Source organism: Ostrea edulis, chromosome 2, assembly GCF_947568905.1.
Source record: "Ostrea edulis chromosome 2, xbOstEdul1.1, whole genome shotgun sequence".
NCBI classification, from domain to species: Eukaryota; Metazoa; Mollusca; class Bivalvia; order Ostreida; family Ostreidae; genus Ostrea; species Ostrea edulis.
The window spans coordinates 87,869,663-87,885,600 of NC_079165.1; the positions used below are offsets into that span (position 1 = coordinate 87,869,663).

Consider the following 15,938-nt stretch of genomic DNA (forward strand, 5'->3'; position numbering starts at 1 on the left):
ATATGTGGCAATTGTGCTTTGGTAATGTATTTTCCCCGTAAAATAAATGCTACCAAGTGGATTTCAGAATTGCAGATTCAAGATAAATAGTGAAAAATATTGTGGTTCTGTCGATCTGTTTCGGATCTTGTAAATTGGGGCACGTGCGTTTGCCTGGAGGCGGCGGAAATTCGGCATTAGTGACTTCATTCTTGATCACCCTCCTCCAAGCCTCCCTAATCTCTCTTTGTCAGTAAAGTTCTTACGCCCAGATCGCTCCCAAAATTTTACCAGTAATCAAAGGTTATCTTCAATAAAGTTAAATGAAATGCATACTGTAGTTTTTGTAAAGTAATTTTGTCCACACTGGACAACCACGCACGCGCGCCTATTGAAACCGGAATACTTCAAATTGATAGCGCATGATCAGTTCGATTATTTTAACATACTAGTGGTGGCTGGTGAGTATTGGTATTTCTAACCCTTTGAAAGAAGGTCGAAAGTTTAGGGCCTCGCGCCTCATTCATTGCTGCACTACATGTGTGCATATATATACAGAACTGCAAGTTTGAAGTAAAAAAAAAAAAAAAAAAAAAAAAAAAAAAAAAACAACAACAAACAAAAAAACAACCAAACAAACAAAACCCTAAAACCAACGTGAACCAGGTTGAATTCTAAAGTATCTGGACAAGGAATAAGAGGAAGAAAACTATTCATTTTTTTTTAAAACAAAAGTTCAGCTTTAAAGATGTGTATTATTCCTGTATCCTGTATATATATTTTTTTTCTATTTTCACATGTTAAGTTTTTTGTAATTGCTTTTAATCAGAACATTATTAAAATGACTCAATTTTTGTGCGCATTGAACTTGGATTGCTTACTAAGTTAAACAACTGGTAGCACGGACTTAAAGTTTAAGAAAATTGTTTACTATGCGCTTTGTAATCTCTTTCGATTGTTAATGTATGTATTGGTGGATCTGACCTAAATAAGACAGATGTTAAATCGAAACCATTGTGTCAGTCTGCATACTCAATGCCATGATAAAAGAGTCGAAGGAAAACACTACACAGTCCAAAAATATCGAAAGAAAATTTAGGAATGAGAGAGGCAAATATTGGTGTATTATTTTCCAATATGAGAGAGAGAGAGAGAGAGAGAGAGAGAGAGAGAAAGAGAGAGAGAGAGAGAGAGAGAGAGAGAGAGAGAGAGAGAGATTCCATGTTTCTCTCTCCAAAAAACAAGGCGGGTACGATTTTTCCTGCCTTTTAAGAATAAAAATTTTAGCATTTAAATCGCATATGTCTAAAATACCGAAATGGAGCAAATAATGAAATTAAAACCCGGGCTATCAATAAATGAACCTGGAATCTGTTTGGATAAGCCAATTTCTTTCGACCAATCAGATCAATGCGTAGGATTTACTTTTTTCTTTTGAACATCTTGCATTTATAATTAATTTAGTCGCTTATTTGGGGGTCAGTTTGATAAGACACATCGGCAAGAATGCTCCGTAGGCCGCAGACTAGTGTGGTCTTCCTTTCTCTATCGATCTTGGGAACCGTACTCAGCTGTGAGTTGAATTTTAAAATCTATCATTAGAAAAATACTCCAAACATGTTCAGTTGTAAGTTATTTTTTCAAAATTCATGTTTTTTGTTGTTGTTTTTTTTTTAATTTTAATTTTTAATTTCTCATTTTCATTTTACCATCACTTTTATATTATGGATTAAATGCTGTTTGAATTGTTTCCTGTAATGCTTGGATTGATGGGTACCAGGTCCGTACTATTAGAACAACTATCACTATTTACGCCAAATCAATTTTCATACATGTATGTATTGCAAATAATGAAACAACGCGTCATTAACTTAGTTAATGACCACCACGGTTGGTTTGTTGTGGAATTTTTCATCATGGAAATTGTTTTGGTTTTATCACTTAGATTATCAAAGGTCAAAAATTAATGTGCTGTGTTAAATAATGGATATTTGCATCTGATAGAAAATACACTAATGTATGCAAAGTATGTTGAATACAATGTAAATCTTTGCAGAAAACAAAATCGATGAAATCTTTAATGATCCCCCCAAAAAGTACTTTGATAGGTGTCGTAACCTTGAAAATTATTGATGATGAAAAAAAGACTAAAATAAAATCCAATACAACAATATTTTAGAAACATTTATAAATACGGTTCAAAATTGAGTGCCCGAGTCATGAAAAGTGATAGATACTGGTAATCTACGGATTAACGTTAGGGGCATCACGTCGAGAACTTCACGAGTTCTCTCATCTAAAAGTGAAAGGTAGATCGAATATTCCGGGTAAAAAAAGTCATAATCAAGAATGTTAGCCAATCAGAACCAGTCAAATGTGTTAAGTTAAACTTGTTAATCCTATTGAAAATTGGGGGTTGTATTTTTGTTTGATTTCTAATAAGTTTGCGAAGACAGAAATAAAATTTGTTTTTGAATATACGTGAGGGTATGAACTGTGACGCTTTACGCCGGCATACTTCATGAAGTGTGTTAACGCCAGACCTCCAATCCCCCCCCCCCTTTTTTTAAAAGATAAAAATGTCCACTCGTTAGAAAAAAGGAGGTTAGCGAGATCGGAGGTCTGTATTTAATCAGACTGGTCAATAGGGGGCACTGTATATTGAACACTGACTTTATATTACACTTCGGCATTTGAATGTGTCGTGGACTGGTTGTTTGTTGAAATTTGGCACAAATACGCAGACGCGTCCCACAGTATATAGATATTTAATTCACGGCCAATTGCAAATTCATTGCTAATACATCATATCGTGTTGAGGTACCCGGGACATGACGCAAAAATTAATAATCGCCATGACGAATAACAAAATAAATGGAGGGGAAACGATGTAATTTCAGTGCATGTTAATGCTAGGGTTATGACCTTATTTTGTTAAATTGGGTAAAAACTGTTTTTGAAATAAGGAATTAATTGTATTTCTTGGAAGTACATAATGTACATGTACTTGAAAACCCAAATTCCGTCGCCCAAACTTCCGCCAGAGTTCGTTTGCAAAGTTTTGAAACTCGTTAGAACTGATTTTCTCTTTTCATGTAACAGTATTGCTAGTAGATACAAAACGGAAGAAGTAAAAGCTAAATCAAGTATGCATGAACCCCGACCTACGCAACCACCCCCGGTTTCATTTCAAGAATAACTTCAACCCATATGGAATGATAAGTGAAAAATTAACATTCATTCGGTGAGACTGAGGCCACAATAATACTTCTTCTTTAAAACAAGAGAAGATATCTGTAGATTAGTCATTTAGTTTGTTTTCCATAACAACCAAATCTTTTACTATCGCCCATGGGATTCTTTGAGGGTGGGGTGAGTGGGTGTTGTTGTTGATTTTGTTAAGGAGGACACAGGGGTCAAGCCCGTTTTGGGCCCGAACTCTGATACCATAAATTTATATTTAAACAGGTTTAGCCCCTGTGAAGGAGGATGGTGTGAGCAGACTCATTTTCATAGTAAAAATCTTTGGGAATGTGGTGTCAGCAAAGATTATTCTCGGGGAGAACTTTTACCCAGGATAACATATGTTCTTTTCTATTGGGAACCAATTATCTGCATTTATCGTGAGGGTTTTCCACCGTAGAAATAGAAAGTCCTCCATATTTAGCTGCTCTGTTAAGAAAATATCAACAGCATGGAAATATATATATACATGTATTATATATATATATATATATATATATAGAGAGAGAGAGAGAGAGAGAGAGAGAGAGAGAGAGAGAGAGAGAGAGACCTTTGAAGACTTCACCCCGGAAAAACACAGAATCGTTTGATTTATAACAAAGTTTCAAAAGGTCTCCCCATGAGTAAATTATGTTTTGAGTTTGCATATATGTTCTAACTGTAGATTTTCCTGATATTGTTTAACAAGAAAAAAGTTATTGGTGCAAATGATTTTTAAACTGCTTATTGAAATTTACAAGATATCATATGTACATACCCACTAAAACGTCAATAATCGCGTTGGCTTCAGTGCGTTGATTCAAAGGATCACGAAGCGTGATTAATATTTTACAATATTCATGATATTACATGTGTAATACAAGCCAGGGGTCGCGGCCTACTGAACAATGTACCGCTACAAAACATTGATGAAAAAATGGAATCAGGGGAGATAACCATCTGTATATGTAAAATGGAGCAAAAGTCATTTGTTCAGGTTGTCACTTTTTCAAATGAAGATCATGACATCATTGGAAGTTCATTTTCTGTGTTACTTTTTCTTTTTTGAAAAATGAATATACAATTTTTAGTTACACGTACATGTATGTATACTTATTAAACCCCGTTAATATTTTGTCCATGCCTCTCAATCGTGAAGAAGTTTGCTTTAAATACAAACAGTTTAGTGTGCCAATCATATTTTTCAAGTGCGATGTTATATCGACTTGACAGATTTGGGTGTTTAGTGTGCTTTTGACTTCAGCTCATACCATGTTTGAGAGGAAAGAAGGATAATAACAGTGGTGTGATTTTAGAATAAAATCATTAGATGGGTGTTTGCTCTATTATTCTATTTTGTCTCGAGAATTGAGAATCGATAAATATGTTAAATCGTAGCTACCAACAGACAAATTTATTGATATTAAATACTTATCTTTAAGAAGCGTTGTCGGTTCTTGTGATTTTCAATGAAAATGTTCTGACGTTCAAAAGAAAAGTGTCAATACTAGAATATTTCTATTTACCTAGAGATACAGCATAAAAGATAATTTCTCTTAAGTCCAAACTACTGTTTAAATTGTTGATAAAACCCCATTCTTTATTAACAAATCAACATGCTCCATTTTCTCTTCACTTGTTCAGTTCAAATCATCTGCCTGTTCACCAAAACAATTCGTATTCTGCCATGGCAATGTCAATTCTCATCAATTGATCAAAGACCGATGATATAAAAGTGGATCAAAAAATTTAAACAAATCGAATGTAGATCTATCTCGTTCGTGTTAAAGAAAACTTGTTATAACAAACGTTGCATTTCTTACATAACTTAAAGTATATAGCAGGAATCAATTAATTTCAAAATAAACGGTATACCTTTTATTGAATTTGCTACCATATACATATTCAATATTTTACAAAAATTTGGATTAATATTTTACTACAAAGAGTAATCCCCATTTGAATTTAATTTCGTCCTCATAAATTATGTACATGAAAACATCCAAAGTGAAACACGCTATCAATGTTACTATGTTTACCGGGACCTGGCGAACTCATTCATTTAAGTTAAAGATAAACAAAATTTAAAATATAGTATAAACATCGTGCGTCCGCGCTAGCGGACTGGACTAATTAAAAAGTAAACACGCCGTCGACTGAACTGCATTATATAAATGTAAAAGTTATTGAATTAAATTTACTCTAAACTCTAATGTTATTGATTTCTGTGTATTGCGATAAAACTTTTGTAAAATTATGAACAAATTATTATGATTATTTTGTGCGGCGTTTCGCAAATTAATCTGAGACAAATCTTGCATAATTCTAAAAGGATAAAAGGTTACCGTGCACCCCATGGGTACTAATTACGCGCCCTTCTAGACGGGACCACGGTCGTTCCCATTCTGGACCGAATGCGCCGCACGTTTACATTAGGTCTAAATTTAAACTTTTGTCGAACGATTTCAACAGTCATTGAGGACCGATTTACCTCGTACCGTCAGAGATGTTCCACGTTTGAACCGTACAATCAAATATTTCAATTTTGATTTTAATGTATGAGGAATACTTTGGTCGAATTTTTTTATGCTTTATGTGAGGTCGTGGATGGGTCAAGTTTATTTGAAATTCAGCTAATGATCCCCATGCATGTATTATAGTTTGCAAGAATGCATAAATCGTCTCTCAAAGAACTCGTAACATTTATTTAAAAAAAGAAAAGAAATATAAGTTTTAGATGACATTGAAATTTTCATATGCATATGCCAAATTATTACCTTGGGACGATACGCTATAATTAGTTGTAAGAGCACTGCGGTCATAGTGTTCAGATACTTATCAGGGAATGCGCGAATCTATTGGTACACGTTGTATGTTTCACGTAAGAAGCTTCTACACCTAAGCATATTATCCGTGAATATGATTACTAATAAAAACTTCATAATCATAGCAATTGTTTTAACTCTCTCTCTCTCTCTCTTGTACATGTACATTTGTTTTATTTTTAGCTGAGGTAACACACATTGATCCCAGATTGGGGAGCACCAACGGTGGGACCAAGGTTACGTTATACGGCAGCGGTAAGTTACATATCCTCAAAATCGGGGGAGGGGGGGGGGGGTTGGTTGTCGGTGATATTATAAGTATAGCAATGTTCCGCATGATTTGATTTGAACATATCTTATCGCCAATTAGACAACAGTCCAAAACGGAGATAACCCCTCCTTGTAAATACTAATTTGAAGCAAAATTAAAATCAAAACGACCACATCGTTAAGCATTCCCAAAAACATGTAAATATGTATAAATTCAATTACTGAACAGAATTTCAAAACGCTTCAATTTTTATTTCAGGCTTTGCTGCCAACCAGTTTAACTGGGGGAGCGGGAACGAAAATCTCGGCAATGAAGTGACAATTGTTTCAGGAACGCAGTCTTATGCGACAGAAATACACAAGGACGGGAGCAACGAAAACCAGATCCAGTTCTTTACCCCGTCGGTGTCTCTTTAATTATAATTATAGTGTCTCCAGTTGATCTGTCGATCTCATACAACTCTTTAATCTCGTAACTTTTAAACTTTTTATGATACACTTCATACTTAATGAACTGAAAGTTCAAGATCAAAGATCAAGGTCATCAATTAAGGTCATTTTAATCTTTATTGAACACGGCCAGTTAAGCGCAGAGCATACTTTACGTGTTTCACGAAACACATTTTGGTTTCATCTTTTCAAGTTTATTTGAATTTTATCATGTAATCGCTGAATCCATTTATAATGATATATATAGTAAGAAAATCGATTTATTGTTTAGGCCGTTATATTGATATATATGTAAGAAAATCGATTTATTGTTTAGGCCGTTACCAGCAGGAAAATACTCCTTCCGGGTCAAAGTTGATGGAAAAGAGGTTACGAGTCTCTGTGTAAAAGATTCCTCGAAATGTAACTTCGAGGTAAGTACGGAGGCGCACTTAGAATATACAAAATATTTTTGGGGACTTTCCGATCTCAAACAAAATCTCGTAAAAATAAAAAGAATTCTTTCAAAAAGGTACACAAGCTTCTTTTTTGTCTCAAGTGTCTATGGAAATCACAGGCACCTGAAGTATGGATATTACCCCCCCCCCCCTTTTATGATAATTTTTTTGGTGGCAATAATTTCTCTGAAATGTGTGAATTCCCGGTCTATCTCATCCCTCTTGCGATTCATGTGAAACGATTAAATCGTTTCACACTTTTTGTAAGCTTTAGAGATTGGCCATCTACCAGTATAATAAAATGCTATTTTATTATATCGGTAGAAGGCCAATCTCCAAAGCTTACATAAAGTGTGAAACGATTATATAAATCGAAATAGGGATGATATATAGACCGGGAATTCACACATTTCAGAGAAATTATTGCCACCAAAAAAAAAATTTATCAAAAGGGGTGGGTGGGTGGGTAGTAATATTTACATAATTCAGCTTTGTCCGGTTTAGCAATTAATGCAGGTACACTTGGTTTACACTGTCGTTCACTCCAAAGAAGTGATTTGGCTGTTAAACTAACTCTCTATCACTATAAATGCTGCATTGCTTATCTTCTAGGTATGTAAGTTCCATAATAACAAGAATAGATATGGGTTACCCCATATCCAAGATATTCGACTTTTAATTTACTTGAATTTTCACTATGCTCAGCTGATCTCTAAGAAAAGAGTGCACTTGTTATGAAACTGGTGTATAGTCCTTCATGTCCGTAACAAATACCGTCACCAGTCTTTTGTCACTAGCAAACAGTGCACACACCGGTGCTTGCAAGACATATGAAAAAATGGATAGATGGTACAAATACGGTACAAAGATATTTATGCTTTTTTGTCGAATGATAAAGAAGGAAATCAAGGAAGTTGGGGATTGGCAAATTTATTAAAATACAGCAGAAAAGTATAGCTTTAAAAATACTGCATGAGAATGCGTATACCTATTAATACAACGTATTGGGGCACATACTTTGTGCAGGCTTAATTTTTGCTAAAAATGATCATTTTTATCACAAAATTTCCCTATCAAACCAGTCTTACTTCATCATTCTTCCCAAATTTTTCCTAATATATCTGTATGAAAATTCAAAGCAAAGACATGAAAAAATTGAAATCTCTCGGAATAAATACAATTGTACTCTAATTTTTACCATGTAACAAATTAATGTGAACTTTAGAATGGTAAAAACCAGAAGGATTGATGTAATCTACACTTTCTCCAAATTTTGTGTATGGTATAACCTTACCAGCAAAGAAACCCTTAAAAAAATAAATAGACATATTGCAAATATCTTCAGACTGGTGACCTTCACCTTTTAATTGTGGTCCGAATCCAGGTGTTGAGTGTTGTATACGCATTCCGTCATTAAACAATGGGAAAACCCCACATAAATTAATGATTAACATTCTCTCTCAGAAGAAATTGTATGATAATTAACGAACAATATTCATCAAAGTAATATAATTGTATAATCAATCGTGAAAAAAAATTTCAATCGAAGAATGACCTATATTTCGTGAAAAGACTGAGGAGGCAGCTAGCGTAGGAATATGAACACTTCTTATATACATTTCTGGGGGGGGGGGGTGATTTTTCTTAAAAACATTTGACTTTAATTTTGTTTTCTCCCACGTATTACATACACATCGATATTCTATACATTTGTTGTAATCCTGTATCTGCTGATCATGAATGGAACTATATTTTTTCAGAGCAATTGTGTGAAGAGTACCTGAATCCAGTAATATATCTTGAATAGATAGTATGCACTGATCGAATAAATTAAAAACTACCATTAAATTTTCCGTTCAAATGATGACTTCCATGACACAATATTTTATCTCCTGAAATTGAAGAGTTCCTATAGTCTGTTTTAATAATTTGAAGGAAAAAAAACTATAGGAGCTCTTCAATTTCGGGAGATAAAATATTGCGCCATGGAAGTCATGATCATTTATTGGTTGGTAAACTTGGTTGTATCATAGACCACATGCAGGTATCTGAATTTTGATCAATATATAGATATAAAAGAAAAAAATACTGTTATCTATGTATATAGATCGAGTATTTTTTCTGTTTTCCTTTTGTAACTCAATCTTAAAATGACGTAAAGGGCGAGGGGCCCCGATTGGTTAACTTGGGTACACGAGATTCAAAATGGAGAAATACATGTCCACGCGCTAGTATTCGAATCAATGCCATTGGGACCAAAATTTTCAAGTTCCATAAAGTAAAGTAAGTAAAGTAAATTTTATTTAAAGTCGGCACTATATACATTCAACATATCAAACACAAGCTCTGTAGAGCTTTAGTAGGTATGGTTTAATTTTTCACTAGTTTTCTATATTTTCCTTGTATTAAAACATGTATATGTGTTACCTATAGGGAGAGCTCCGCTTTCCTTTGGGCCGTGAGAGGGCTTTGCCCTCTATCACAGGCGTGGGTCACCCTCTCCTTGGTATTCAGGTACGTATCAGTATTAAAGGAGGGGGTGTACATGACCCATGTATGAAACAACTGCCTGTGCCATGAGATCTTGGTTAATTTTGTGGTCTCATCTGAAGGACTGACCCATTTAGTTGCATCTTATGACTAGCAATTAAGAGGCACTGCATGAGGATCTAATCTAACCCGGATTCCCACGGGATTAAAATTTAGTGATAATTTTTATTAGAGGGCAAAGCCCTCTCACGGCCCAAAGGGCCGTGAGATCTGAGCTCTCCCTATAGGTAACATCTATATACATGTTTAAAAGGAAAATATAGAAAACTATTGAAAAATTAAACCATACCTATGGAACTTGAAAATTTTGGTCCCAATGGTGTCGATTCGAATTCTATCGCGTGGACATGTATTTCTCCATTTTGAATCTCGTGTACTCAAGTTCACGTCGTTCTGAGATGTTACATAAAATCTGTAAAAGCATGTAAATCTTAATATTTTCTTATAATCATATATAATCACTCCTCGATTTAAAACACGAATTGTACGTTTCCTCTGTTTGTATAATTTGCTAAACAGTAAACACCGACGCTGAATATGACGTCACAATGCACTGTTTACATCAGTTGCATAGCGTTTCCTGCATTCAACGAATAGGCGGATCAAAAATGTGTAAGTTAGAATACTTTGATTGAGCTCTATCATCACGCATGCTAATATTTCGGGATATTTTTTGTCCAGTTATGGATCTTGATACTAAGGCCAATATTTTTTGCTTCACCCTCAAACACGGTCATGCCGTAAGACATATTATGGAATTTACATACCTATATATAGACATTGAGCAATACAGCATTAATAGTGATACAGGGTTAATACTAAATAGTCAAATAACTTATTTGAAGCAAGCGGCAATGTCACCTAGTTGCAGATCACCGACCAAAGCTGAATGTACTAATTACGAAGGTTCTGTGAAGGCATTGTGCAGTTCAAATAGCCAGTGGAGCCGAATCTCAGCTGAGATTACAGTTGCGACATATAACATTTTGCTAAATATTAGATTATACCAAATACACCAGACTCCAACAGATATCAATTCGGAATCAATGGCTTAATTCCCGACATGAAGAAAATCGCGCTTCGATGGATAAATTTTGTCACTGTGCTGTTAGTATGTTGAAGAAGCTATAATGTTAACTTATAAGAAATCAAGATATATCACGGTGGCAAATCATGTGACTTTGGCATGACCTAATTACCTGTTTGAATTTTCCCTTGTGTTAAATGACTGTAGCTGTCATTTTTACGGGTAATTTTTTCTCTTGCAGACCAATTCTTGGGCAACACCAACTATTGAAGAAGTTTACCCCAGATCCGGAGAACCAGGTAAAAAGAGGTTTTCTTTGTTGACATTCCTTGGTTATATATGTTATATGTGTGGATGCATGGTGCTAGTATTGGGTCCAAGCACAGACTGTACAGCTCTCAGTGCTGATAATGCATGAAACAGGGTTGCACTGACTTTTATGAAATTCCAGACAGATCGTAGACATTCATATGTATGCACAGTGAATTACATTTTGTGTGCTAAATTGATGAATTAATGACATGTGCAGGATTAGCCTACAGGGAAAAAATTCACATGATCGAGGCACAAAATTTTTGTCAATCAGATTCAATGTGCAGATACTTGAACTTCATCAGGTATATCTTTGTCAGTAGACCTTTGCTTCACAAGTGCCCTTTTGGTCATTTACTACTCTGGATGGAAGGACCTGAAATGGTTGATTTATTCTCTCTTGAATAAATGTACAATATTTACCTATGCAGGCACACTTTTGAATTAAATGTACAATATTTTACCTATGCTGGCACACTTTTGAATTAAATGTACAATATTTTACCTATGCAGGCACACTTTTGAATTAAATGTACAATATTTTACCTATGCAGGGACATGCACTTTTGAATTATTTGTACAATATTTTACCTATGCAGGCACACTTTTGAGGGTGATGTACAATATTTTACCTATGCAGGCACACTTTTGACGTTGATTTTTACCTATGCAGGCACACTTTTGACGTTGATTTTTACCTATGCAGGCACACTTTTGACGTTGAGGGGTAGAATCGTCACCACTAGATATGGCAGTAACATCGCCGAGAGTGACAATGGAAGAGAGGAGAAACTTCTTAGGTTGAAATTTTACTACTTAATCATCAAATAACAAAATGCAGTCACTGCATATCAAGAGATTTTGTGTGTAAGTGTACTCACTTTTAAAATCTGAAATGAGATGGTCTGCAACACTGAACAGTTGACAGTGAGAGAGACTGTTGCAGGTTTTCGATGATTGTGAAGGCGATAACATATCGAGTCTGATAGTGTTAAATCATCCCTGTTTTTGTACATGTATCTGGACAACCATATTATTCTTTACAACTCAGGTTGAACACACCAGGTATAGATCTATAAAACTGACTATTGATAAAGTAATGCATAATCATGTTTTAAATGATTCAATTTCTTCTGCTCGTAGGATTTATGCTCCACAGGGATACAAGTGCGAGATGAAACCAGATGGCTCTGATACATTGTAAGTAATGCTAAGAATGACCTTCACTATTTAGCTCGCATGAGCTGAAGGCTCAAACGAGAATTCTGATCACCTTTGTCTGTCTGTCAGTCCTCCTGTCTTCCTGTCTGTTTGCAAAAACTTCAACTTTGGCCATAACTTTTGAATAGATGGTGATAGGACTTTCATATTTCACATGGGTATTCCAAGTAATGTGACAAGACCTTTATTATGGTACTAAAATCTTTGACTTAATTGTCACATTTGATCTTGGGGTTTGATCTACTTTTGAAAAACTTTAAGCTTGTCCATAACTTTTGATTGGTTGTTGATCAAGCTTTCATTTCTTCGCATGTGTTTTTTTGGTTTTTTTGACAAGACCTTTCTTTTGTTAAAATGGGTTGCGATTTGATATAACAAGAGAGATAACTCTTAACTCTAGATCTTATTTAATGACTATTCTGTAAAAGGAGGTGCTTTTGTGTGGAGAAGGAAATTAAATTGACTGAGCTGATTGTGAATAAAGTGCAGTGTGGAATGTGTTTCTGATTTATCTAGTGACTCTAAGAATAGACCCAGCAGTGTTTACATCTTTAGATAGCAAATGTTATGAATTCATGACCTTGATCTTGGGGTTTGACCTACTTTTGCAAAAAGTTTTAACCTTGGCCTTTATCAACTTTTCTGCTATATGGGGACATCAGTACATGTTTCACAAACACATCTTTATTTTTTAATTTTTTTTTTACATTATCTTTAATGTATATTTCAATCAGTTATACATGATATTATGAATGTATAGTTAAGTTATTCATGATATGATAATTATATATTTCAGTTTTGGAATAGGCTTAAACAGTGAAACCAGCCTAAAGGGGTATTTTACTTGCCAAACAACAGGAACATATGTCAGTAAGTGAAGAATTGGAAAAATGTTCATTTAAAGATGTAAATAAGAAATATATTGCTGATATGAATTATCATGGCAATCACTTTGAATTTACTTTATATATTTCAGCCAATGGGAATAACTCCTTTTTGAATTTACTTTATTTCAGCCAATGGGAATAAATCTTTTTGAATTTGCTTTATTTCAGCCAATGGGAATAAATCTGTTTTGAATTTGTCTCATTTCAGCCAATGGGAATAATTGTCTTTAAATTTACGTTATTTCAGCCTATAGGAATAAATCTCTTTTGAATTTGCTTCATTTCAGCCAATGGGAATAAATGTCTTTGAATTTACTTTATTTCAGCCAATGGGAACATCAGCTATATTGTGGAGGGACAGTTTGGAAGGTTTGCTGCATTCATAAAACATGGCATTCTTTTATTCCATCTCAAAATAAACTTCGTAATTATTACAAGCATGGAATGAAACATTATATATTTTTCAAATATTATAGATCTCTCCCTGTGAATGATGTTTTAAAGTACAGTGGAAACAATGTTATCCAAATGTTTCAGACTTACGCAGGTATGTGAGGCAATTTTAATCAAGTCCTGCAACTTTCTTTGTATGTTGATTATCTCTCCTTGTTGATATTACTGTTCAACTTTTCAGTCATCAATTCGGTCACCCCATCCTTGGGAAGCACCAGTGGAGGTACCCAGATCAAACTCACCGGTCGCTTCTTCAACAACACAGAGAAAACATTGAGAGTGGAAGTTGGTGGTGAACCATGTACAAATCTAAAGTTGGTGTCTGACTCGGAGATAACATGTGACACGCCAGCCCAGCCTCCTGTCCAACCATATTATACAGGTAAGTATCGCAGGTCTTATAACACTTGTATCAACAGGTAATCATTTTATACAGGTAAGTATCGCAGGTCTTATAACACCTGTATCATCAGGTAATCATTTTATACAGGTAAGTATTACAGGTCTTATAACACCTGTATCATCAGGTAATCATTTTATACAGGTAAGTATCACAGGTCTTATAACACCTGTATCAACAGGTAATCATTTTATACAGGTAAGTATATCACAGGTCTTATAACACCTGTATCAACAGGTAATCATTTTATACAGGTAAGTATCACAGGTCTTACAACACCTGTATCATCAGGTAATCATTTTATACAGGTAAGTATCACAGGTCTTACAACACCTGTATCATCAGGTAATCATTTTATACAGGTAAGTATCACAGGTCTTACAACACCTGTATCATCAGGTAATCATTTTATACAGGTAAAAATCTCAGGTCCTGTAACACCTGTATCATCAGGTAATCATTTTATACAGGTAAAAATCTCAGGTCCTGTAACACCTGTATCATCAGGTAATCATTTTGTAAAGGTAAAACTCACAGGTCCCATAATATCTGTTTTTTATATAGAAAAAAATTATTTTGATACCAAAAGCTAATAAAAAGTTATTAACAAGAAAATGCTCTTTGTAGGTAGTAGAGGTTTGCTATTTGAGTCCTGGACGAGCACTGCCAAGACCTTCGACACCATCGATGATGTATTAACCATGGACAGCTCAGCCTCGGACTATAACTCCTCCCTTGTTGATGAGACATATTTCGAGGATAATTCAAACAAAAGCTTTGTTTCACGTCTCAGTGGATTGTTCATTCCTTCCCATAATTCCTCGTACAGATTTTTCATTAAATGTGACAACTACGCAGCACTTTACTTTAGTACGTCAGAAAATGCAGCGGATAAAGTAAGTTCACTGTCATGAAATGAAATCATGTAAAGGTTTTGGTCCATTTTAAACAGCTTTTTAAAAATAAAACTTGGACCATTTCAACTCTTAAGACATAATTATGTGTAGTAAAATTGATGGACTGTGGATATTGACCTAAACAGCTTAGTGGGTTAGAGCACTTTAACTGGTAATGCAGGGGTCCAAGAATTGATTTCCAGTCCAGCCATGTAATTTCTACATTTGTACTACAGATGCAAGGCCACCATCAAATGTGAAACTGAATTCCTTTATGTTGATTTCTTTAGTGTTTCATTTCATTTTTTATTTTGAATGCCAGTACTATAGTATCATATGCCAGTATATATTATCAGATCCTTTTTCTTTGCAGCAAAAGATCGCTACTTGCTCAAAATACTCTAACAGCTTTTTTGATCGTTCAGAACAAGCCTCTACCCTGGTTACGCTAACTGCAGGCAAAAAGTAAGACTTCACTTTCAGACACTTCATTATACTGATCAAACTAACAGTACGTCTCAAAAACATTTCATATGTTGTTCAGCTATCAAGAATTTGAAATAATTTTTCTGTATAGAGAGTCGTTATGGTGCTCCATTTTAGATATTACCTTATGATCTTACATGGAGAATATTTTGGAGGGGCTTTTGTACGGGTGGGAGTGAAAATGTTCACCTCGCCAGTATCTAACCAGATGTGTGGATCAGCTGACCAGGAGAAACAGACAGTCAAAGTTGCATCGACAAAGGTCAAAGAAGTTCAGGTATGCAAGCATCACTAAATGCACAGGTGGCTGATAGTTTAGTCAGTTTGAGTAAAATTACAAGCAGCAAAACCATGCTTTGTAAAAAGGAATCTACGTGTAATTATGCCCCTCCCCCTACCCACTCTTGGAGATTAGAATATCTTAGTTTCAATATGGACAGCTCTAGTTTATGCAGTGAAAACCATGTCTAATCCAACATGCACTGGGAGACATTTAGTACAGGGAATCCTGTCTAATCCAACA

At 34.9% G+C, this 15,938-nt stretch overlaps 1 protein-coding gene across 6 annotated transcripts in view; it reads left to right on the plus strand.

Annotated features, from left to right (window-relative positions):
• The first annotated feature begins 1,444 nt into the window (after positions 1-1,444).
• LOC125681419 (fibrocystin-L-like) overlaps positions 1,445-15,938 on the plus strand; it is a 56,685-nt gene continuing 42,191 nt past the window's right edge. For 3 of the 6 annotated variants that reach the window (XM_048921496.2, XM_048921498.2, XM_048921497.2), the window contains exons 1-14: positions 1,445-1,552; positions 6,210-6,281; positions 6,556-6,697; positions 7,063-7,159; positions 11,002-11,059; positions 11,779-11,872; positions 12,216-12,272; positions 13,090-13,163; positions 13,507-13,549; positions 13,657-13,727; positions 13,815-14,015; positions 14,661-14,929; positions 15,303-15,394; positions 15,533-15,692. In XM_048921496.2, the coding sequence (XP_048777453.2) occupies positions 1,486-1,552; positions 6,210-6,281; positions 6,556-6,697; positions 7,063-7,159; positions 11,002-11,059; positions 11,779-11,872; positions 12,216-12,272; positions 13,090-13,163; positions 13,507-13,549; positions 13,657-13,727; positions 13,815-14,015; positions 14,661-14,929; positions 15,303-15,394; positions 15,533-15,692 (1,497 nt within the window). In that variant the 5' untranslated portion in view covers positions 1,445-1,485. The remainder of the gene's footprint in view (positions 1,553-6,209; positions 6,282-6,555; positions 6,698-7,062; positions 7,160-11,001; positions 11,060-11,778; positions 11,873-12,215; positions 12,273-13,089; positions 13,164-13,506; positions 13,550-13,656; positions 13,728-13,814; positions 14,016-14,660; positions 14,930-15,302; positions 15,395-15,532; positions 15,693-15,938) is intronic. The other 3 variants (XM_048921500.2, XM_048921499.2, XM_056155338.1) reach the window with 2 other exon arrangements.